Here is a 24,028-nt window from a genome sequence, read left to right on the forward strand (position 1 = left end):
TAGGTTGCTAGCAGAGCTGGCATTCCTATAATATTTCAGATCACGTTGGTGCTTTAGGACCTGGTTGCCCACACAATGTGCCATTTTCAGATGGATGAGCAGTTCAGCCACTCATGAGTATTAGTGCAGCAGCACAGGTAAGTGTTTGCGAAGAGGGCCTCTGCGTAATGACTGCCCTGTGCTCTCCACCCACGCTTTTTGAGCACAATCCACATGCTCCAGTGGTATTGATGTGGACGTTGCAGATAATGAATTCGTCGACGAGAGTGCTTCAGAACCTCTTTCCCCTGCCGCCCACACACTTGCAAACATGCCGGAACGCCCACACCAGCTCCAAAGAGCAAACTTATCAAACTATTTCCCCCCCCGACATGATTCATGTGTAAAAATGTGAGTTTCTCTGATGTCCCGTCTCAAACATGCTTTGGCATTATTAATGGTTTCTGACTCCACATACCCAAAGGTAGAACACATATTCACAGCTCATGCCAAGCCACTCACCCTTTGCTTTCATTGTCTGACAATGACCGATAGTCACCGCGAGAAATTAGAGGAGAGTGCTTCTGTGGCTGCCCAGTGTTGTTTAGTGTTGTTTGTCATTGTACTGTATCACCGTCATTGTGTGTGTCTTGCCCACTGCTGAAACCTCCTACCAAAACCAAATGTTTTACAATTAGTGTTTCCTTTCAATTTGAATGAATAGATCCTACATTTGTGTGTGTGTGTTTGTGACGTCTAGTTAATAAACAGAGAAATTACATCCGGTTTTATGCCTATTGAGTCAGGAGAAATGTTCTCCGCCCAGCTCTCCATTTGCTTCCTACGCTGATTACTGTGCCACCTGTGTTGATGATGGTTTGTAATGTTGCTCTTGGAATGCCACAGCAGCATACGGGTTGTTTGACTTTAAATTACCTTTCACAGCCATTCAGCATAGCTCGTTCATAGATGGCCTAGTCTTCTTTTGTTTTTGTATGCTGTGTAAATGTAGTGAAAATTGAGAACTGGCTTTTTTATATATTCATATTTAAAAATATATATATTTATCATTTTCACCAGCAGAGGACAGTAGTGACCATATACTTGTATATGTAAATGTTTCTTTATGTAAGAGATAGAAATGCAAATCTTGAATCATTCCAAAAATAAATAATGCTGGTGCACATTTATATAACTGGCAGTTATCTTTTTTCAATGAAAGGGTTTTGTCTTTTAGGGGTTCACTGTTCATTTTGGTGATACAAAAAGTGCATTTTAATTTAAACTTGCATTAAGACATGAGGTACAGTGCACATGTCATTCAGAGTTTAAGAGACAGTTGAGCGGCTAAACCGAGTCGAGGCTGTGTCCCTTCTCATCTTGGTGTCCCTTCTCATCTTGGTGTCCCTTCTCATCTCGGTGTCCCTTCTCATCTCGGTGTCCCTTCTCATCTCGGTGTCCCTTCTCATCTCGGTGTCTGAGCAGAAAGAGAATTTGTAAATGGAGAAGGTGACCTGCGATGACATCTCATTGTCACCCCAGAGGCCAGGAGAGAACAGGGTGATATTATCTGCTCAGTCTCTAACCCTGAGTGAACCCACTGCAATTACCAATCCCAGTGGAGAAGGACAGTAATGGAGTGTACAGAGAGGGTTGCAGGTTCAGGCACCACACAAAATGGAAATGATCTGATAGAAACACAGACAATGGTTGTTCAGAATATTTTGCCTCAGTTCCCCACTATTTTCATTGTACCAGGAAATCATACATCATTAATCCATATTTCTAGTTAAGGACATTAACTCTACAAGTAGTGTCTACCATCTCCCATCTTTATCCAACTTTCTTACAACATTTTAATTAGCACCATATTTTCGATGCCGGAGACTCATATGATATTAACCATATAACCAAGTAGCAAGTACTGTGTTGTATTGCAATGCATGACTATAGAGAAGTTGCTTTTAGTTCTGTCTATCTCTTGTCCCCCTCTGGGGGTTTTCTCCTTTGACTGGGCTGGTGGCAGATGTGTCAGCCTTTCACCCCTCTGTGCATTGACATGTTGGTTGGGGTGAACTGTATATCAGTTCACAGATATGCCAGCAACATCGATATTGCTGGTGCTGATGACACCTTTACATAAAGGCCCTCAGCCGTACAGCTTTTAATGCATAACACACAATACTTCAGGTCTGTACACTTCTATTTCAGTGGCTGCTATTTCAGTGCCTCTGTTTTTTTAGGATCTCTTTCTCTGTTATGTGAAAGTTCTTCCCTTTCGATAAATCCATGGCAAAGTAAGGGTTTCAAGTCAAAACAGAATGTATCATAAACGGAACAGCTCAAAACCATTGAGGCATACAGAGTGTTTTAAATCACATGTAAGCTAATCTTGTTGTGCATTACCATTTCACTCTGCTTTGTTTTCCATAAAGGGCCATTCCACTTGTGAAGTTGACTAAAAACATTCTGGATTTGTTGTTCCTGTGCAAGGTCCCATTGCTCAGATACTTTGCAATCTCTTCTTTGCTCCCATTTATTAATTAATGGTTCACTTAGCCTATTGTCACCTAATCAGGTCTTTGGTCTGCATGACCCCATCTACTGTTGGTTTGATAGAAAATGATATCAGTTGCTATAAGTATTTTGTTATACATAGCCTAATGAAACATTAAGGACATTTTACATCAAAAAGCTTTTATTTTCTTCAGTTTGTCACAGGCCACAGCTTATAGTCCTGTGAAACGTTGTGATATTGTGAGTTTTTGTTTGATGGCCTGTGACCATAATCTACTGGCTGCTCTTATGTTTTATGAAATTAAAAAGCACAATGTCGTCAGCAATAGGGCAGTGGATTTAGCCCAGAACTTGTATTCTCATCATTGAGTAATGTGCACTACATTAACCAGAGGTCAAACCATTGGCATGTGTATGATGCAATATAGAATGGTTTGTGCTTTAAACCATACTGTTTTAATTCAATATTTAGTATCAGTCTCTAAGTGCATGTTCAGATGTGGCAGTGAGAGTATCTGGAGGCATGTTGTATCATTGAGACAGGAAGTCTTAATTCATTAAGGCAGCTAGCGCTAAGACAGTCCGTCGGTCATGTTGGCTCTTTCCCAGAAGCTGAACAGCAAGGGGCCCAATGTTCCTCTTCCCCCACTTGGGCTTTGTCTTGGGACTGCCGCCTAACAAAAAATATGAACTTCAGGGTAATCTCACATGTGCAGCCAAGTGGAGAGAGAATATGCCAGGTGTATTTTATTATGTGGGGCTCCAGCTCTCTGACATACTGTGAAAAGGGGATCTTGTCACTCTCTTGTCACTTTGCCCTGCTTCAGTCCCCTATAACCTCATTCACCTTCGGTCTCTGATAAGTCATTTTCTCTCACTCTGTTCGCCTCCTCTTCACCCCTCTTCTCTCTCCTCCAACCCTCCATTGTTGTCTTTCCAGCTTTCCCTACGTTCTGTTTCTTTTCTGTCCCTCCATCCTAAATCCACCTCTCCTCCAAAGTCAATCTCTTGGGCTTAACTCGTATAAGGAGCTACTTCCTTGATGATGTATAGAAGAAAACAATTCCCTCCTTTAAGGTTCACTCTTTGATAAGTCATATAATGTATTCTCATGTACCTTGGAGTTTGCAGGAGCAGCTCCCATGCTGCTACTGGGTGTTTCCATCAACCACAGCATCAAACGCCTCCAAGGTACACTACATTTACACAGCTCTCCCCCCCTTCGTGGATCAATTAATTCCCGCCACAATTACATTTTTCTAGGAACTTAGTCAGGGTATCAACTTAATGTTGACAGTTAAAATGGTAGAATACACTATGTGCAATTTCGAAATTTGGTTGTGCATCATCAGTTTTTCTCTTATGTCAGTCACTGACAGTCACTCAATTAGCCCATGCCAGCTACATTTTTTCAGATTGATTAGGAAGTTAGTCTAGCAGCCAGTTATCTAAACTTCTAGTAATAATGGTCAAATTACCGACTGAGGTGGCCCCCATAAATGTTGTTGGTCACTCTCACTCATATCATATTCAAAACTACAAAATCTTATCTCCGCCCCATTTCAAAATGTGTAGAATTGCAGCAAACTTGCTTTAAAACTGCTAATTTTTATTTACATCCAATGGCAAAATGTGTAGAATTGCATGTTTTGCTGTATGGATGTGGGTATGCAGACCCACGAGCCACTGCGGCCCCTCATCGGGAGTGCCAATTTTTTTGGGGGGGGGTGGCCCCCACCCTCATCCTAAATTGCCCATCCCTGTTCGAAGTACACCCAGTTGGCTCAGACTCTGTCAAACCAAGATAAATCTGACAGTCATCTCCATGTACTTTGTATTGGGAAAGCTGTTGAATATGCACGTTGTTAGCCCTCCAGAAATCTGTGTGTTCTTAGGCTATCCCCCAAAGCCCAATGGAAAACCAAGCCTCAGATAAGTTTCCTGTTGAAATGCATTAGTGAAGAGTAAACCAAACTGTTTAAAGTTTCATATAAAATTTAGTTTTTGTCATTTGCATTTTTCAGATGTATTTGCTCTTCAAAATAACAAAGACTGTAAATGGTTTGAATCAAAGCGTCCCGGCCGGGGTTGCTGAGTCTGTGAGTGGCTGCATTAGAATATCTTAGAGGTTCCTGACTCAGTAATGCAGTAATCTCTCTTTATAGATGGAAGAGCAACAGCCTTTTATCTCCGGTATGGGAGCTCTCTTGGAGGCGTTTGATGCTGTGGTTGATGGACACTCAGACAGAAAAGTGTAGTGGTTTTAGTGTGGGAGAGCCTGCCAACATCATGCCTGTCATTAATAGGTGTAACTGTTGAACCCCCTTTTATAAGAGTGGAGTGGATTGTCATGGTGTTGAGCAGAGATCTCCAGTGTGGCTGATTGCATCCCCACTCCTGATATTTTCCTCCTCTCTTTGCGTTTCCTGTTTGGGTAACTTTCAGCAGATATAGAAAGAATGAAACACATTCTGCTTGCTATGTTGTCTTGTTTCCCATTTAACAATACCATCTTTATTGTATTCCCGTCAATGCTCTTGGGTTTTGCTGAATTTGTCTGTTGGTTGGTTGTGTACATTGAAGTTGTGCAGTGGTTGTCTGATAATGATGTTCCGACTACGATCAGGGAGGGTTATGGGACATTATGATGACAATGTTAGAATATCTGAATTTTCTGTGATCAGACTGCAGATTGGGCTGAAACTAGCCTAAATGCTGACTGGATACTGACGGCCTGCTGTCTGCTGCTCGGTTGTCACCAACGAATGCTTGTTATGTGCACACCATAGAAAAGTGGAAGTTTCCAGCTGTCAGCATTATGCTCAATACATTGGGGATTTAGGCAGTTTCCTGCTTTTGGACTCATTTCTCCATTGCTTGACGGGCAACAGATTTTCCGTTGTGCAGTGTGTCATATCCCAGGAAGTGTACCCAGCTGAATTCTGTGTGCACAGTGCCTGCATTATTACACTAAACACGTAAAGAAGTTGTACCCTCTAAAATAACCCTAAAATATCTGGGATATTATTAGACTGTATCATTCATTCTCAATGTTTCATCAGGATGCAAGAATTTAGAGCAGGGGTCTTGAACCTTTTCTTGCCCAGGGACTTCCGCACCGGCGACCCAGGGACCCCCATCATATGTTAGCACAAAACAAATGTTCTCGCCTTTTTTTATCAGGTGAATAGCAAGGAGAAGTAATCACCATTTAAATATTAATAGATTTGGTACTTTTTTTTTTTTTTTTGACCACATAATTGGAGGAGGAAGTGTAAACTCTAACACAGCCTATTAGATAGAAACGGAACTCCAAACACATTTTCACTAATGGCAGCAGTCAAGAAAGCTTACCAGCAGCCAGCGGCACTTGCCGCGACTGGTACTCGCGAGTGCTTTTTTAAAGCCTATGTCAGATACTCCAGTGAGTGTAATTAGCTCCAATTAGTGTAATTTGCTCAATATTAGGAGTTGAAAAAGAAAGTTGACATAATTAGAAATGATATTCTCCTCTTTTCTACTGTAGGTATGTAATTCAAAATGTGTTTATTCTGTTGTTGCTAGCAATATTAAAAAAAACAAATATACATTTATTTTTATATATTTATTTATTTATTTCTCGGAACCCCTGCAGTACCTATGGGTCCGTGGACTCCCAGTTGAATACCCCAGCTTTAGAGGCAATGGAGTGTTGTGCATGTTGTCTAGGCCCAGCTAGTGGGTAGTGTTGAGCTGTGGCTGTGGAGCCAGTGATGGTGGCCATTACTTGAAGATGTTTCTCCCCCCCCTCCTAGATCTTATGATGGACAGACATTTATGGGGATAATTCAGGATGAGCTGAGTCGGGGTCTATGGCAGGAACACACCAGTGCGCCCTCATACTGTTATGGGCTCTTTAAAATGTTGCCTGGAAATTTCCAAAGGATATGCATTTGGATTTTGTAGTACTTTCCTGAGAGCTGTGGCGGACAGCTGACAGCAGCTTTCTCATCACCAAACGATAAAAAAACCTTACCTACTTACTCCATGAAGTATTATTTTATTAAGTAAGTGAGTGCTAAGCGTCATCAGAGGCCCGGTGGGTAGAATAGAGAGTGTCCATTATATTAAGTTATTGTTCAGAGATAAAGTAACCGTACACGATCCCTTTCGAAAAATTCACCCTACAGAGACGCCATCTCCTCGCTGCTCTTGGAAATGAAAAATGGGTTTAAGGAAGGCGTTGGTAATCACTCTGCTGTGCTTTAGGCTCACTTCCACTTCTGAGTAAAGCACACTGACAGTGTGGTGAGTGGCAGATGATCATATTTTTCTAGTAGATGAATGGTTTGTTGATTTGCAAAACACAAGTAATGCTGGCTCAGTCAAACCTTTCCTTGGCGGCATCCCACAAAATTAAGAACGCCCAAGCAGTAGTTGTACTCTGGACTCTAAAAGCTACACCTCATCTGCCAAAAAGTTATTCCCTGTCCAGTTATTATAGCCTCTGCATAATTCATTCATCTTTCTGCTGTTTATGGTACCTTCAAAATGTGTACTTGGACGAGCCCGAAAGCAGATCTCTCTGCAGGCTGTGCTACATTCCACCTAAAGGCCAGTTACAGCCTCTATGGACTTTCAGAGCATGAAAAATGGGTATACCTGTAGACCTAATAGTTTGTAATGGTGCTACTCTTTTAGACACGTTCACACACACTGACTCAAAATCATGCACACACACGCTTTGCAATGCTCTGCAGATCTAAACCACATTGGGCTAGTTTTGACTATTTTAACATCGATTTATTTCGGATTCTGTCAGGAAGGTATGTGGTTGAAGTTAGACGTGATTGACTTTCTACTGGCAAAATGTAAACAATTTAAACTGTCAGAACACAGACTGATTGTAAGTATTATTCAATTTCTATAATGCCCCCTCTTGTTGCATTCCTTACATTATTTCATAGTGTGGCAAATGAGATCAGCATTGCTCTTGTACTAGGGCTGCCATGAATATTCCCTTTTTTTTTTTTTCTTCTTCTTTTTTTGTATTTCAATTCTGTTATCAGCCTTAAACATTATGTAAATTGATTTTATATTCAACAAATCATCTTGGCCATTACCACTGCCTTGTTGATTTTCTCCTCTCTACATTTATTATTATATTATTACATTTCATCAGTCTATGCCTCAATGCACTGTTGATGTAACCACAGCAACCAAATCCACTGTGATTTCATGTAACTTTGATAAGATGGTGATTACTCCCTACTCTGCTATTGGGCAGTTGTCACACCTCAAACTACACTGCTCAAAAAAATAAAGGGAACACTAAAATAACACATCCTAGATCTGAATGAATGAAATAATCTTATTAAATACTTTTTTCTTTACATAGTTGAATGTGCTGACAAGAAAATCACACAAAAATTATCAATGGAAATCAAATTTATCAACCCATGGAGGTCTGGATTTGGAGTCACCCTCAAAATTAAAGTGGAAAACCACACTACAGGCTGATCCAACTTTGATGTAATGTCCTTAAAACAAGTCAAAATGAGGCTCAGTAGTGTGTGTGGCCTCCACGTGCCTGTATGACCTCCCTACAACGCCTGGGCATGCTCCTGATGAGGTGGCGGATGGACTCCTGAGGGATCTCCTCCCAGACCTGGACTAAAGCATCCGCCAACTCCTGGACAGTCTGTGGTGCAACGTGGCGTTGGTGGATGGAGCGAGACATGATGTCCCAGATGTGCTCAATTGGATTCAGGTCTGGGGAACGGGCGGGCCAGTCCATAGCATCAATGCCTTCCTCTTGCAGGAACTGCTGACACACTCCAGCCACATGAGGTTTAGCATTGTCTTGCATTAGGAGGAACCCAGGGCCAACCGCACCAGCATATGGTCTCACAAGGGGTCTGAGGATCTCATCTCGGTACCTAATGGCAGTCAGGCTACCTCTGGCGAGCACATGGAGGGCTGTGCGGCCCCCCAAAGAAATGCCACCCCACACCATGACTGACCCACCGCCAAACCGGTCATGCTGGAGGATGTTGCAGGCAGCAGAACGTTCTCCACGGCGTCTCCAGACTCTGTCACGTCTGTCACATGTGCTCAGTGTGAACCTGCTTTCATCTGTGAAGAGCACAGGGCGCCAGTGGCGAATTTGCCAATCTTGGTGTTCTCTGGTAAATGCCAAACGTCCTGCACGGTGTTGGGCTGTAAGCACAACCCCCACCTGTGGACGTCGGGCCCTCATACCACCCTCATGGAGTCTGTTTCTGACCGTTTAAGCAGACACATGCACGTTTGTGGCCTGCTGGAGGTCATTTTGCAGGGCTCTGGCAGTGCTCCTCCTGCTCCTCCTTGCACAAAGGCGGAGGTAGCAGTCCTGCTGCTGGGTTATTGCCCTCCTACGGCCTCCTCCACGTCTCCTGATGTACTGGCCTGTCTCCTGGTAGCGCCTCCATGCTCTGGACACTACGCTGACAGACACAGCAAACCTTCTTGCTACAGCTCGCATTGATGTGCCATCCTGGATGAACTGCACTACCTGAGCCACTTGTGTGGGTTGTAGACTCCGTCTCATGCTACCACTAGAGTGAAAGCACCGCCAGCATTCAAAAGTGACCAAAACATCAGCCAGGAAGCATAGGAACTGAGAAGTGGTCTGTGGTCACCACCTGCAAAACCAGTCCTTTATTGGGGGTGTCTTGCTAATTGCCTATAATTTCCACCTGTTGTCTATTCCATTTGCACAACAGCATGTGAAATGTATTGTCAATCAGTGTTGCTTCCTAAGTGGACAGTTTGATTTCACAGAAGTGTGATTGACTTGGAGTTACATTGTGTTGTTTAAGTGTTCCCTTTATTTTTTTGGCAGTGTATATAGCTCCACTTTACATGCTGCTACAGCACTGCATTATATTTTTTATGTGTTAGTGGACCCACTGTGAGTTAGTTTATTTTCCCATGCATCCCATTTCTCTGCCTTCTGTTGAACAGATGCATTCACACTGGGTAGCTTGAAGCACCTACTGAACATTTGTAACTCAGCCATAAACAGACACCACTAGCTGTATCCTGACAAAGAAAGCCATAAGCATCTAGCAAGCAAGCTTGCTGGAGAAATGTCATTTTTCATGTACAGAACAAGATGTGCAGTAGAGGTTATCTGGTTTATGGGAGGTCAACCCATGTGGGGATATGAGTGGCCAGGAAGGGGCCATTATTCAGATGTTTCAGACCTCCCTATGTGAACCAAATACCAGCAGTAGCAGCCATTCCGACCACAACTGGTATAGAATGGCTGTGGGGGAAAAGCAACAAGGGTCTTTCTCTGAGACTTGTGCCTCCCCATCCCTTTTAAAGTGCAACCAATCCCAGCAGAGCAATTCTTAAGTGATGTTGGAAAATGACTGTCCTTATTCTGACTAGTCTGATCTTACTCTGCTAATAGAGCAGAATAAAGAATTTGTGTGTTTTCAAATATGCATTCATGTACTAGTTTTAACCTTATCCGATGATGGTGTGAAAATGGTTGAGGCTATTAGAGTAACAGCCTGGACCAACTGCTCTTAGTTATTGACTGGCTAACTATGGGGCTAGTCTAGAGACTGTAGTTTGTAATGTTTGCCGGGTATGATTCTGAGAAGCGTGATTTTCCAAAGAATTTCTAAACCCTGAAAATATTCGAAATGTTTCACGTATTGAGCGCTGTCTCCTTTCAAATGTTACATTTCTCATAAAACATGTAAGGGGTGGTCGATCATGCACTTTGTATTTCTGGTGTATAGGCCTAGTACATGTGAAATCCACTCTTTAAAGATCTACAGCCCTTCCACTCTGTTTCAGTCAGTCAAGTGCAGCCAGCGCACTACAGATGGTATCTTTTAGTTATAGCTCACCTCTTCCTCGGAGAATAGGTAATTCACTCTTTATTTTCCTCAATCTAGCAATCATCCGTCGTAGATAAGAGCATTCTGCCATGAGGTTTTTGGGCATTGCAGACAGTGATGAATGGAAATACTGTGAGACGATGGCTAATTTGATTTTTATTCAAAACTAAATGGGGTGAATGGGGCATAAGGGCAGATAACTTCCCAGATTAAACATAATCAAATGAAATTTGCATTGGGCCCTTTAAATGGGTAGGTTTTTCATTTAAAAGTCATTTATTTTCATTGCTGATGGTTTGCCTACATATGCAGCTGACTATGTACTAAAGAGTAGAGAGCAGACAGCGTACCATATGTGAAGTCCATCATAGTTCTGTATGGTTGCATTGTTGGTAGCTCAGTTGGTAGAGCATGGCGCTTGCAACGCCAGGGTTGTGGGTTTGTTTCCCACAGGGGGCCAGTATGAAAATGTATGCACTCACTAACTGTAAGTTGCTCTGGATAAGAGCGTCTGCTAAATGACTAAAATTTAAATGTAAATTGTTGACCACATACCATAGAGGCAAATTGCAACTGTGTGTATGTACAAAATGTTAACATTTAAGCTAACCAATCTAAATTTGCCACGTTACAAAGAGGGTTATTCTTTTTAACTTTCCCGAAAATGTAGCAGTTGCTCAGCAAACTTGATGTATTCCTGTAAGAAGGAAAAGTGCAGCCTTGAAAGAGGTTTAGCCATTACCATGGTGCAGCAGATAAAAACATTAAGCACTTAATCCCTCACACTGCAGTTTCTGTAAAATTTTGATAAAATTGTGTCATGTAAGCGTAGCTAATTATATGGCAAACTCAATCGGTTTTTAATCTATTTTGCATTTGAAACACCTTGAAAGTAGATGAAACACTCAGTATAAACAGCCATTGTCTCTTGTCTTTATCATAGTTTATTTTGCAGTCAAGTCAGTACAACAACTTGTTTTTGTCTCACAAGCCTGAGGTATTTATCTCCATTTCAAATTAACTGTGAAAATGATTGCAGTTGCAGTGTCCTAGACTCCGACTTGGGGAGTGACATGGACACATACTGTCACAGATAGAAAATGTGTCATAAGTGTGTGTGATGACTTGGGGCGTTTACTGTAGTAGAAGGGCAGTTACTATTGATGTTGCTGCCTCTGGGGCAGTTACTACACACATTTACTATGTACTGACTGATGGAAGTTTGTTCTGACATCAAATCAGAACCAGGAAATTCATTTGTATTTATGATTTAGGCCTATACCTCATTATTCATTAGGACCTTGCAATTGGTGATGTTGCAGTATTATTAATGCATTTATTTTCATACATTTTACAGACTTTTAGAGCAGTTCTTTGCCTCTTCGGTTTAGACATTTTTATGAGTAATATGTGTACTAGATGGCCCTATTTGGTATAACGGCATACAGACGCCAGTACCCACTGGATGGCTATTAAATGGTTTTAGTGTACTATAGTTTTTTACCAGTACCTTTTTGATTTGCCATTAGTCCTACACTGACATAAGTGCACCTGGTCAGGATTCCATTATCAGTAACGTTAATGTACATCCTATTAACATAACACTCCAGGAAATCAAAACTGGTGGTTTGATCATGAGCGAGCGTCAACATAATTGACTTTTTTTTTCAAAGCATGTAGTCTTCTGGTTGACAGTATGTTGTTTACTGAGAATAATGACTGGGCAACCTGGGACTGGACCGCTGCTGTTTTCCCTCATGTTGGATGACCGCTCAACAAAGGCTTGACTGAATTACAAAACTGTAAAATAGAAAACACCATGACCTATATAGATATGATAGGAATGAAGTGACTCGTACAGTTTTTTTTAGTTTTAGTTTTTGCTCAGTGAGATAAAGCTACATGACATTCTCTGTTTTCTTCTCCTAGGTGCGGTTATTGGCGACGGTCAGTCAGCTGTGGCCAGTAACATCGCCAACACCACCTACCGCCTCCAGTGGTGGGACTTCACCAAGTTCCACCTACCTGAAATCAGCAACTGTGAGTGGACCAACATTGTTGAAGTTGTGAATTGGTTGGTATGGCGATTTGTTGGCTTAGAACAAGAAACTTAGGCCTACTCATAAAGATCTGTCCTACCTTTCTCTCCATCTTTCATTCCTCTAATGTGGGAATTGTTTAAGATCCAAGCCCAGCACTGACTGCTATTCTATAATGCCTTCTCTCTTTCTGTCTTGCCCGCCGCTGGTCTTTAATGGTCCGGTTCATTTCACAGTACTCTCCCTGCAGGACCATGCTGAGTGCATTCTACTTTTGTCCCGTACCTAAGGGTATGGGAGATTCAGTGGCTCTGTTTATCATCAGGCTCACATAGTGTCCTGGTCTGGTTATTACTCTGCTTCAGGCCAGGTTATTACCGACGTCAGGTCACAGGACAGAGAGCAAAGCCCTGCTGCTTAGAGCACCACCTCTAAATATAAAACACAGTTATTCTGCTCTAATGCATTCAGTGCCCAACCAAGCACTTTTTCTGGGTTTAGTTTTCTTTAAACATACTGTGTTTTGAGGGTTTTGTTGACAAACTGATATTTTTAAAGGTTGTTATGTAACAGTGTCTATTTTAAGTACTTGTATTTGCAGGGGCCAGCGGCAGTTACTGTAGTGTACTCCTAGTGGTTCAATGCATCATTACAACCATTACCTACAATAGACATTGGGGAAGGACATTATCCTCAAACTACGCCATGGCTTTTATAGAGGATTTCACTTTTAATTCACCTCTGTACGTACCCGAAGGTCAGTAACTTTTTAGTTTTGGGTCCCCATGCTAATTGTCCAAACTTGGGCAATGTTAAAATATTGTTAATTTGGGGGTAATCAAATAAGAATCCTAGAAACAAGAAGCTCATCCCAGAATATAGGAAGCAGAAGCCTATAGTATTCCCTAGACCAGGGATCATCTACTAAATTCAGCCGTGGGATGATTATTGTCTTGAGTGGATTGTCATGGGGCCGGAACATAATTATAAATAATTTGTAGACTGCAAATTGACCGCAAGAAGCCCAAACATATATAATATTTGACTTTGCTATAATTTTAAACCTTGCTTACAGTCACATATACAGTGGCTTCAGAAAGTATTCATACGCCTTCACTTATTCCCAGTTTTGTTGTGTTACAGCCTGAATTAAAAATGGATTAAATATATATTTTTATCATCCATCTACAGACAATACCCCATAATGACAAAGTGAAACATTTGCAAATGTTTTGAAAATGCAATACAGAAAAATCAAATTCAATACAGTGAGCTCCATAATTCATTGGACAGTGACAATGTTTTTGTTATTTTGGTTCTGTACTCTAGCACTTTGAGTTTGAAAGGATACAATGACAATGAGGGTGAAGTGCAGACAGTCAGCTTTAATTTTAGGGTATTTTCATACATATCGGATGAACCGTTTAGAAATGACAGCACCTTTTGTACATGGTCCCCCCATTTTAAGGTACTACAAGTATTTGTTAAATTGGCTTCACAGTTAGTGAATGCAGAAGAGCTGTTGATGAATAGTATTGATTCTAGACTTTGCTATTGCCTTTGGAGGTTTTTGTTGGGGTGTGACAACATGAGGAAGACAGCAGTGTCGATGCAAATGAAGCTGGCCGTCATAAGGCTCAGAAATGAAAATCAATCAATCAGGAACATTGCAAAAAAAACCTGGCCATGCCCAAGTCAACAGTTTGGTTCATCATTAACAAGAAAAAAACAACCGGTGAACTAAATTATGTCAAAAGACCCGGTAGACCGAGGAAGACCACTGTAGTGGATGACCGGAGAATACTCTCTATGGAGAAGAAAACCCCCCTGACAACAGCCCAACAGATCAAAAACACTCTCCTGGATGCAGGTGTAGATGTGTCAAAGTCTACCATACGTAGAAGACTACACCAGCAGGACTACAGAGGGTACACTACAAGATGCAAACCACTGATAAGCCTGAAGAACAGAAAGGCGAGATTACAGTTTGCTAAAAAGCACCTAAAAGAGCCCCAAGAGTTCTGGAAAAAAGTATTGTGGACAGATGAGACAAAGATTAACATGTACCAGAGTGATGGAAAGAGGAAAGTGTGGAGAAAAAAAAGAAATGCCCATGATCCAAAGCATACCACCTCATCCGTGAAACATGGTGGAGGGGGTGTTATGGCTTGGGCCTGTATGGCTGCCAGTGGAACAGGCTCACTTGTCTTCATCGATGATGTGACTGCAGACAGAAGTTGAACAATGAATTCTGAAGTCTACAGAAATATTTTCTTTGCTCAGATAAAACCAAATGCCTCCAAACTCATTGGACGGCACTTCATCATGCAACAAGACAATGACCCTAAACATACTGCTAGAGCAACGAAGGGGTTTTTGATGGCCAAAAAGTGGAAAATCCTTGACTGGCCGAGGTAATCACCTGATCTGAATCCAATTGAACATGCATTTTACATGCTGAAGAGGAGACTGAAGGCAATAAGTCCCCGAAACAAGCAGGAACTGAAGAAGGCTGCAATACAGGCCTGGCAGAGCATCACCAGGGAAGATACCCAGCGTCTGGTGATGTCGATGCATTGCAGACTTCAAGCAGTCATTGCATGCAAAGGATATGCGACCAAATATTAACAACAATTACTTTATTCTACATTATGTTAAACTGTCCAATGTTTTTTGATGCCCGAAAATGGGGGGGACCATGTACAAAAGCTTCTATAATTTATAAACGGTTCATCCGATATGTATGAAAATACCCTCAAATTAAAGCTGACAGTCTGCACTTCACCCTCATTGTCATTGTATCCTTTCAAATTCAAAGTGCTAGAGTACAGAACCAAAATAACAAAAAAAAAGGTCACTGTCCAATGAATTATGGAGCTCACTGTAAGTATTCACACCACTGAGACAATACTTTGTAGAAGCACCTTTTGGCAGCGATTACAGCTGTGAGTTTTTCTGGTTAAGTCTCTAAGAGCTTTCCACACCTGGATTGTGCAACGTTTGCCCATGTATTATTTTCAAAAATGTTCAAGCAAATTGGTTATTGATCTTTGCTAGACAACCATTTTCAGGTCTTGTCATAGATTTACAAGTAGATTTTAAGTCAAAACAGTAACTAGGCCATTCAGGAACATTCACTGTCTTCTTGGTAAGCAACTCCAGTGTAGATTTGGCCTTTTGTTTTAGGTTATTGTCCTGCTGAAAGGTGAATTCATATCCCAGTGTCTGGTGGAAAGCAGACTGAACCAGGTTTTCCTTTAGAATTTTGCCTGTGCTTAGCTCCATTCCATTTCTTTTTTATCCTGAAAAACTCCCCAGTCCTTAACGATGACAAGCATACCCATAACATGATGCTATGATTGAAATTATGGAGCGTGGTACTTAGTAATGTGTTGTGTTGGATTTGCCCCAAACATAACACTTCACAAAAAGTGAATTGCTTTGCCACATTTTTTACGGTATTACTTTAGTGCCTTGTTGCAAACAGGATGCATGTTTTGGAATATTTTTTATTCTGTACAGGCTTCCTTCTTTTCACTCAGTCAATTAGGTTAGTATTGTGGAGTAACTACAATGTTGTTGATCCATCCGCAGTTTTCTCCTATCACAGCCATTAAACTCTGTAACTGTTTTAAAGTCACCATTGGCCTCATGGTGAAATTCCTGAGCGGTTTCCTTCCTCTCTGGCAACTGAGTTAGGAAGGACACCTGTATATTTATAGTGACTGGGTGTATTGATAGACCATCCAAAGTGTAAACAATAACCACCATGCTCAAAGGGATATTCAATGTCTGCAAATTTTTTTTTTTTTTACCCTTTTACCAATAGGTGCCCTTCTTTGCGAGGCATTGGAAAAGCTCCCTTGTCTTTGTGGTTGAATCTGTGTTTGAAATGCACTGCTCGACTAGGGGGCCTTACAGATAATTGTATGTGTGGGGTACAGAGATGAGGTAGTCATTCAAAAATCATGTTAAACACTATTATTGCACACACAGTCCTTGCAAATACTTATTTACTCAAGACATTTCAGCTTTTCATTTTACATTTTGAAAAACATCATTCCACTTTGATATTATGGGGTATTGTGTGAAGGCCAGTGACAAAACATCTCAATTTAATACATTTTGAATTCAGGCTGTAACACAACAAAATGTGGAAAAAGTAAAGGGGTGTGAATACTTTCTGAAGGCACTATATCTCTATTATGTGTGGGAATACTTTGGAACAGATTTCCTAAATTAAAATCACTTGGAGCTGATTTTCTGGTGTTTTTAGTTTTTTTAATGTCCAACAATAAAAAATAAAAAAATATGTATGTATTATTTTGCTCAGAAAACTTGGGGGACCAAATAAAATCACCCGCAGGCCACCAGTTGGGGAACCCTGCCCAACAATGTACCTCAGGTTGGTGAGGTGACTCACCCACTCCCAGCAACGTGATTTTAGCTCCACTGTGTGGGTTTGTATGGCGATATTGGATGGCTCGCAACTCTCGTCTCCATTTACCAATGATTTGAATTGACAAAGTAAACAGTTTTGGTTTCTATGCTAGTTAATCAATATCTGGCGTTTTTTGTTAGAGTATTTTGAGCCTGCAAAGCCTGTTATTGAGTCTTTATATGGATGATTCATCAGTGTTTAGTAGTCACATGTACAGGGTTGCAGGAGTGATTGCAGGGTACAGTGAAAATAAATAATGAAATAGTAATAAAAAACAACAATAATATGAATAGAAAATAGCACTATAATAGCATTCGGAAAGTATTCTGACCCCTTGACTTTTTCCACATTTTGTTACGTTACAGCGCTATTCTAAAATTAATTAAATTGTTTTTTTCCCCCTTAATCGACACACTTCCCCATATTGACAAAGCAAAAACAGGTCTAGAATTCTTTGCAAATGTATCACCTGAGCTCAATTTAGAGTCTCATAGCAAAAGGTCTGAATACTTATGTAAATAAGGTATTTTTTATTTTATTTTAAATGTGCTAAGATTTCTAATAACCTGTTTTTGCTTTGTCATTATGGGGTATTGTGTGTAGATTGATGAGGGGAAAAAATGTAACCCTGATTATCTTTTTGTCCTTCCTGTGACACCTGGTGTTGTAGGTGTCCTGTAGGGCAGGCACTGTGCACCCAATGGTGCTTTCGTCTGCACATATCACCCTCTGAAGAGCCTTGCGGTCCGCGGTGGTGGAGTTGCCGAACCAGGCTGTGATGCAGCCCGACAGTATGCTCTCGATGGTGCTCCTGTAGAACACTGTGAGGGACCTCGGGGACAGGCCGAATTTCTACAGCATCCTGAGTTTGAAGAGTCACTGTCGTGCCTTTACTACGATGTCCGTTTGGTTAGACCATTTCAGCTTCTCTGAGATGTGTACGCCGAGAAATGTTGAATTTGTTGACCGTCTCCACGGCAGCCCCATTGATGAGGATGGGGGCGTGTCCAGCCTGGGTCCTCCTGAAGTCCACAGTCAGTTCCTTTGTTTTGCTGGTGTTGAGGGAGAGGTTGTTTCACCTGGCACCACGTTGTCAGAGTGCCTACCTCCTCCCTGTAGGCTGTCTCATCGTTGTTGGTAATCAGGCCTACTACTGTCGTGTCGTCAGCGAACTTGATGATGGAGTTGAAACTGTGTGAGGCAACACAGTGGTGGGTATACAGGGAGTACAGGAGGGGACTGAGGATTCACCCTTGTGGGGCCCCCGTGTTGAGAATCAGTGTGGAGGAGGTAATGTTGCCATCCTTCACCACCTGGGGGCGGCCCGTCAGGAAGTCCAGGACCCAGTTGCACAGGGAGGAGTTCAGACCCAGGGCCGTGAGCCATGTAATGAGCGTATAGGGCACTATGGTATTGACATCTGATCTGAAAAGTTATTTTTAATACTGATGTGTTATAGAACTCGAGCAGGGATGCCCTGAACTGAAGTCAATAGTTAAAACGTGTAAAATTAAAACAATATTGAATTCATCTGACCTATGCATTTTCTAACAATAACTCAACACCTATATTATGGAAAAAATACAAGGTCAATCACTGGAATGAATGTAAATAATTTAAAAGCAATAATGATAACTTTGCCTCCTGATAAGAACTTCATTTCAGAACGCAAGCACAGCAGATGTTCCCGGTTCCTCTTCTCTGTGAGCATAAGTTGTGAACTCAGTGTGGTGCGTATGGCTCTCCACTAAGCTCCACAGACAGACTGGGCTATGGGCCCACTCTGAAATGCTGCTCATATATAATTGATGTGGGTGGTGCCTTTAACAATGAACTCTAACAGCTGTTTGGGAAAGAGGAAGAGATGCGTTAACCGGTGTGTGTGTGTGTGTGGAGCTTCTCAGCAATGATTAAAAGCAGAGGGTCTGAAATACAATCGCAGTCAATGCAAATGGCTCTCCCCACCTTGATCTAGAAGTTCATGCCAAATGCAGACTGGCTGATATGCTAATGAATATTTAGCGAGACATATTGCAAAGAAAAAGTTGTGCAATTACCAACAGTGTGGGATGTTGAAATTTGAAATCCTTGATATTAGAGTTAAGTTGAACATCAGTGTGTGCGTTGCTGCATAATTGAGTCCCTATCCTGAATCTTTATCTTCTAGAGCTGACAATAGGTTGGTTTTAAAAAAGTGCTTAGGTAGGCTATTGGTTCTCTATATTATTAGTGATTGAACAATTTATAGGCTCGCCTAGGTCTTCCTAATTTATGGTGACGTCTTATTATGAATCCCACTTTCTTGGCGGTCTCTGCTGTTTTGACTAGCCCACTAGTACATCTGCAGCAGAAGGGGTCATTAGTTTGCGATGGTTAGGCATGCACATCAGGGTTTCCGTTTGGCGCTGGACAACGTGACGGCAAGATTTTTTAATTTACCGGACATCCATATGCATTGGGTGCGTAACGCATTAAGGCCTCCACCCACAGTGCTCAAAATCACATTCAGATTATTGTAATTCATTTTAACAGAATAGAAATTAGCCTTTAAAGTAGAACGATGTTCTTATACAAAACATGACAGATTTTTATTGAAAAGCAAAACATCCCTGCTGCAAATCATAATTGAATATCATAAAAAAAATAAAAATAAACATTTGGCTTAGAAGAACAAGTCGCCTACACTAATAAAATAAAACTTCAGTATAGTATAATTTGTGAACGACATGGCCTATAGGCTATTTGTATGAACATTTTAATACAAAAATAACGAAACACAGCTGTTTTCAAATACAATCTAGACCTCTCAAATACAATCCAGGCCTAATAAATAACAAAAAATGGCTGTCTACGAACACAAGGGCCAGCCTGTCATGGCTTGAAGGGATCCAGCTTTTGTCAAATTAATGTCCGATTTGACTTTTCGTAGCATGTTAGGACAATTAACGCAGCAGATTAGGAGAATTAACCTAGCAAGTTAGGAAAATTAGGTTAAGGTTAGTTAAAGGTTAAGGGTTAGGATTCACTACACTGAACAGAAATATAAACGCAACATGTAAAGTGTTGGTCCCATGTTTCATGAGCTGAAATAAGAGATCCCAGAAATGGTCCATACGCTCAAAAAGCTTATTTCTCTCAAGTTTTGTGCACAAATTTGTTTACATCCCTTTTAGTAAGCATTTTCCTTTGCCAAGATTATCCATCCATCTGACAGGTGTGGCATATCAAGAAGCTGATTAAACAGCAAGATCATTACACATGTGCACCTTGTGCTGGGGACAATAAATAAATAAAATGTGCAGTTTTGTCACACAACACAATACCGCAGAGATGTCTAAATTTTTGAGGGAGTGTGCAATTGGCATGTTGACTGCAGGAATGTCCACCAGAGCTGTTGCCAGAGAATTGAATGTTAATTTCTCTACCATAAGCAGCCTCCAACGTCGTTTTAGATAATTCTCCATTACTTCCCACCGGCCTCACAACCGCAGACCACATGTATGCTGTCGTGTGGTCAAGCAGTTTGCTGATGTTAACGTTCTGAACGGATTGCCTCATGGTGACGGTGGGGTTATGGTATGGGCAGGCAGGCATAAGCTACGGACAACGAACACAGTTGCATTTTATCGATGGCAATTTGAATGCACAGAGATACCACGACGAGATCCATAGGCCCATTGTCGTTCCATTCATCCACCGCCATCACTTCATGTTTCAGCATGATAAAGCACAGCCCCATGACACAATTCCTGGAAGCTGAAAATGTCCCAGTTCTTCCATGGCCTGCATACTCACCAGACATGTCACCCATTGAGCATGTTTGGGATGCTCTGGATCGACATGTACGACAGCGTGTTCCAGTTCCCGCGAATATCCAGCAACTTCGCACAGCCATTGAAGAGGAGTGGGACAACATTCCACAGGCCGCAATCAACAGCCTCATCAATACTATACGAAGGAGATGTGTAGCGCTGCATGAGGCAAATGGTGGTCACCAGATACTGACAGGTTTTCTGATCCATGCCCCTACCTTTTTTTAAGGTATCCGTGACCAACAGATGTCTGTATTCCCAGTCATGTGAAATCCATAGGTTGGGGCCTAATTTATTTATTTCAATTTACTGATTTATTTATATGAACTGTAACTCAATAAAAATCTTTGAAATTGTTGCATGTTGCATTTTATTTTTGTTCAGTATACAATGCAAAACAATTGAACTTTTGACGTTAATTTGACAAAAGCTGGATGCCTTCTAGCCATGATTGGGCCGGTCCTCCCCACTCCCCATTCCCTCTGCTATTCATCACTACAGCAGTGGAAAGAGGACAATCTAGGCGGCCACAAAATGAAGAAATTATAAAAACTGATGTTGGACAATCAAATTAAAATTCGTTAAGGCTGGTTCATTGAGAGAAATCTTATTTTACAGTGTTCCTGTGAAATGAGGCCCGCGCCATGCATTTATGAAAGCACTTGTTTCCAAAACTCTAATTATATCTCATTATTTTTAGAGTCTATTGAATGTTAATAAATGTTATATTTATTGTAATTTGAACTATCGTGGGGTCGTGACTCTTGTCATGTGTGATATACGTGGCTTATTGATAATAACTCTGTTTCCTACTATAGGCAGTTGGCTGCCTAGTGATTGTAACATTGTAATTCTTCTATGTGAACAGTTGGCAACAATGTTTCGTTTCCAAGTGCTACGGAATAAGCTCAACTGAAATGCATCAATTGCGCATGATACATATCATTACTCTAGTCTATCAATCCATCCCAAATCTTTATACTATACATGACACAGGGGCAGCATATGATGATCTTGCCTCTAATTTACTTGCGTTTGTGGCGGACCTTGGCCTGCTCAAAGTAAGCCGCAGCTGTTGGGTAGTCAATGCTCTCCGACTCCTTGCAGCAGCTTGTGATGCATATCAACCTCGTTACTTTGTCCCGAAGGAGGCATGACCTTGAGGCCGTCTTTACTCTGTTTTGGAGAAATAAACCCCTCTCGGCGGGCACACTGGAAACGGGGTTAATCAATACAATCTTCGCCAATTTTGCCCAGTCTGTGTACACTTAGCTGAAGTCCCTTATGAGGACCGGGCATCTTAGCTGAAGTCCCTTATGAGAACCTCACGTCTAAGCTGAAGTCCCTTATGAGGACCTCACGTCTAAGCTGAAGTCCCTTATGAGGACCTCACGTCTAAGCTGAAGTCCCTTATGAGGACCTCACGTCTAAGCTGAAGTCCCTTATGAGGACCTCACGTCTTTTGTGTAAGTAAAAATAGAAACACACCCGACACTAATGTCCAAGCAGCTTGTGGATTTATTAGCCTATGAAGTATATTTGCCTTTGAAGTTGGAGCACATCGACTAGTATTTCCATCAATGAATAAAAAGCATTAATTTGCAATGGATTCTTTTTTTCTTCCGGACAATTTGTCCGGCAACGATTTTATTTATTGGCTTTTCATTTATTTTATCGGCTAAAAGCCGACATTTACCAGCTAACGGAAACCCTGCCGGGACAATACCAGTAACACTCGTTAGTATCTTGGCAAGGAAAAAAACCACTAAGCGGATTTAACTTCTTTAGGAAAACAGCCCTAATGTTGTCATTGAGTCATTTTCCAAGCTATTAGCACACAATATTTTACATAAAGCAGGTTTTTAAAGGACCAAAGAGTTTGGTCTACTTAGTGTTTTCATTTTCGCAAATGGAAAAAATATTGCGTTATCGTCACAGACCTAGTTCACGAGCTAAGATTGCTTGAAATATTTTTACCCTTGGAGAGTAATTGGTAGTTACAAGCAGATTGCATGTGTGGAACCTTGCCGATATCGTGGAACATTTTCACTCTCTCTTCTCTTGCTAAATTAATTGGTTGTTGGAACAGTGCGTTCACATCAAGACTCATGAAAAAGTGTAGAACCAATGTGTCCTCAGATGTCTTGTAGAGCGGTGGGGGCATGGAGGAAGTGGGATAGCAAACTCCCAAGGCAGGGATTACATTGCCCATCCTCCGACGTAGTTATTTTCACCTATTAATGACATTTGGGATGGAAGAGGTGGCACATCTCTCCACTGTTACAGCGGAAGTGACATTTTATTCCTTTGCCATTTCTATCACAAAGCTGGTACCAGACATGCTTTTCATGCAGTGTTATAACCTTGTGTTTTCAGTTTAAATCTGTCTGGTACTTTTTGACCTTGCTTGCCTAGACTTATTTGTTCTGTGACACACATTGTCTGCTGTCTTTTGCAAATCCACCCCATATGCCTGCTGGGGGAGTAGAGATCACAAGCCAGCATCCTCAAAAAAACTAAACCGAATGGCCAGGAAGCTCCCATCATCTCCTCCCAGACCTGTCCTAGATTAGGAAACATAAGGGTGGGGCACAAAAGTTGTTCTCCTCTCATCCCGATTTAGTTAGAGCTTTGCACCATTACTGGCAGAATATCCCGCCTGAGAGTGGCTGAAGGGGAAAGCTAATTTGTAGTGTGACACAAACTGCCAGATCATGTTTGGAGAGAGGGCGAGGGAGCAAGAGGAAGCTGGCAGAGTGGCATCCTCTGTCCTCAACGAAAATTAGATTTTAGGATCACTTTACACAAACCAGTCTGGGAGTTGAGTAATGAGTGGTTGAAATGGAATGGCCATGCTGGACGAGTGATGTCGATTTGATCGATGACAGTATATGGCACAAGAGTGTCTTTTTAAAAAACCCAGGTCAGCTATAATATTCACTAAGCCTAGAACAGTTAAGAAAGAATGCCACAGTTCCCTCACCTGACAAAGCCATCCATCCTATGGATGTTTGCCCCATCTCATCCCAGTGGCATAGTAGTCTGTTCTCTTAAAATGCAAATCACAGTATGTTGGCAGCAATGGCAGGAATCTGGGCCAATTTTATTGCTGAGAGGCTTTGAGGTTTAATTTTGCAGTAAATAAATGTATTAGTTTGGCATTTGAATGTGAAGGCATATTGCATGACAATAAAAAGTATCCACTTATCCCACATTCTGTGTATGAGACAAATAAATACATCTTACGCAACATTTTGATTTATTGTTGCTTTAGATTTTTGTTTGTCAGAAAAGCCAGCCATTTCATTTTAATTAGGCTACTTAACCGTAAGGGAACATTTTAATAATGGTTTCTTGCTACAG

At 41.4% G+C, this 24,028-nt stretch overlaps 1 protein-coding gene across 1 annotated transcript in view; it reads left to right on the plus strand.

The window, feature by feature from the left end:
- LOC311111569 (activating molecule in BECN1-regulated autophagy protein 1A-like) overlaps positions 1-24,028 on the plus strand; it is a gene marked incomplete at its 3' end in the record, with an annotated part of 143,650 nt that overhangs the window by 19,984 nt on the left and 99,638 nt on the right. The window contains exon 10 of the mRNA XM_084154322.1: positions 12,303-12,413. Within this exon, the coding sequence (XP_084010448.1) occupies positions 12,303-12,413 (111 nt within the window). The remainder of the gene's footprint in view (positions 1-12,302; positions 12,414-24,028) is intronic.

This window comes from Coregonus lavaretus (assembly GCF_964263955.1).
Source record: "Coregonus lavaretus genome assembly, chromosome: 37".
Classification (NCBI taxonomy): domain Eukaryota; kingdom Metazoa; phylum Chordata; class Actinopteri; order Salmoniformes; family Salmonidae; genus Coregonus; species Coregonus lavaretus.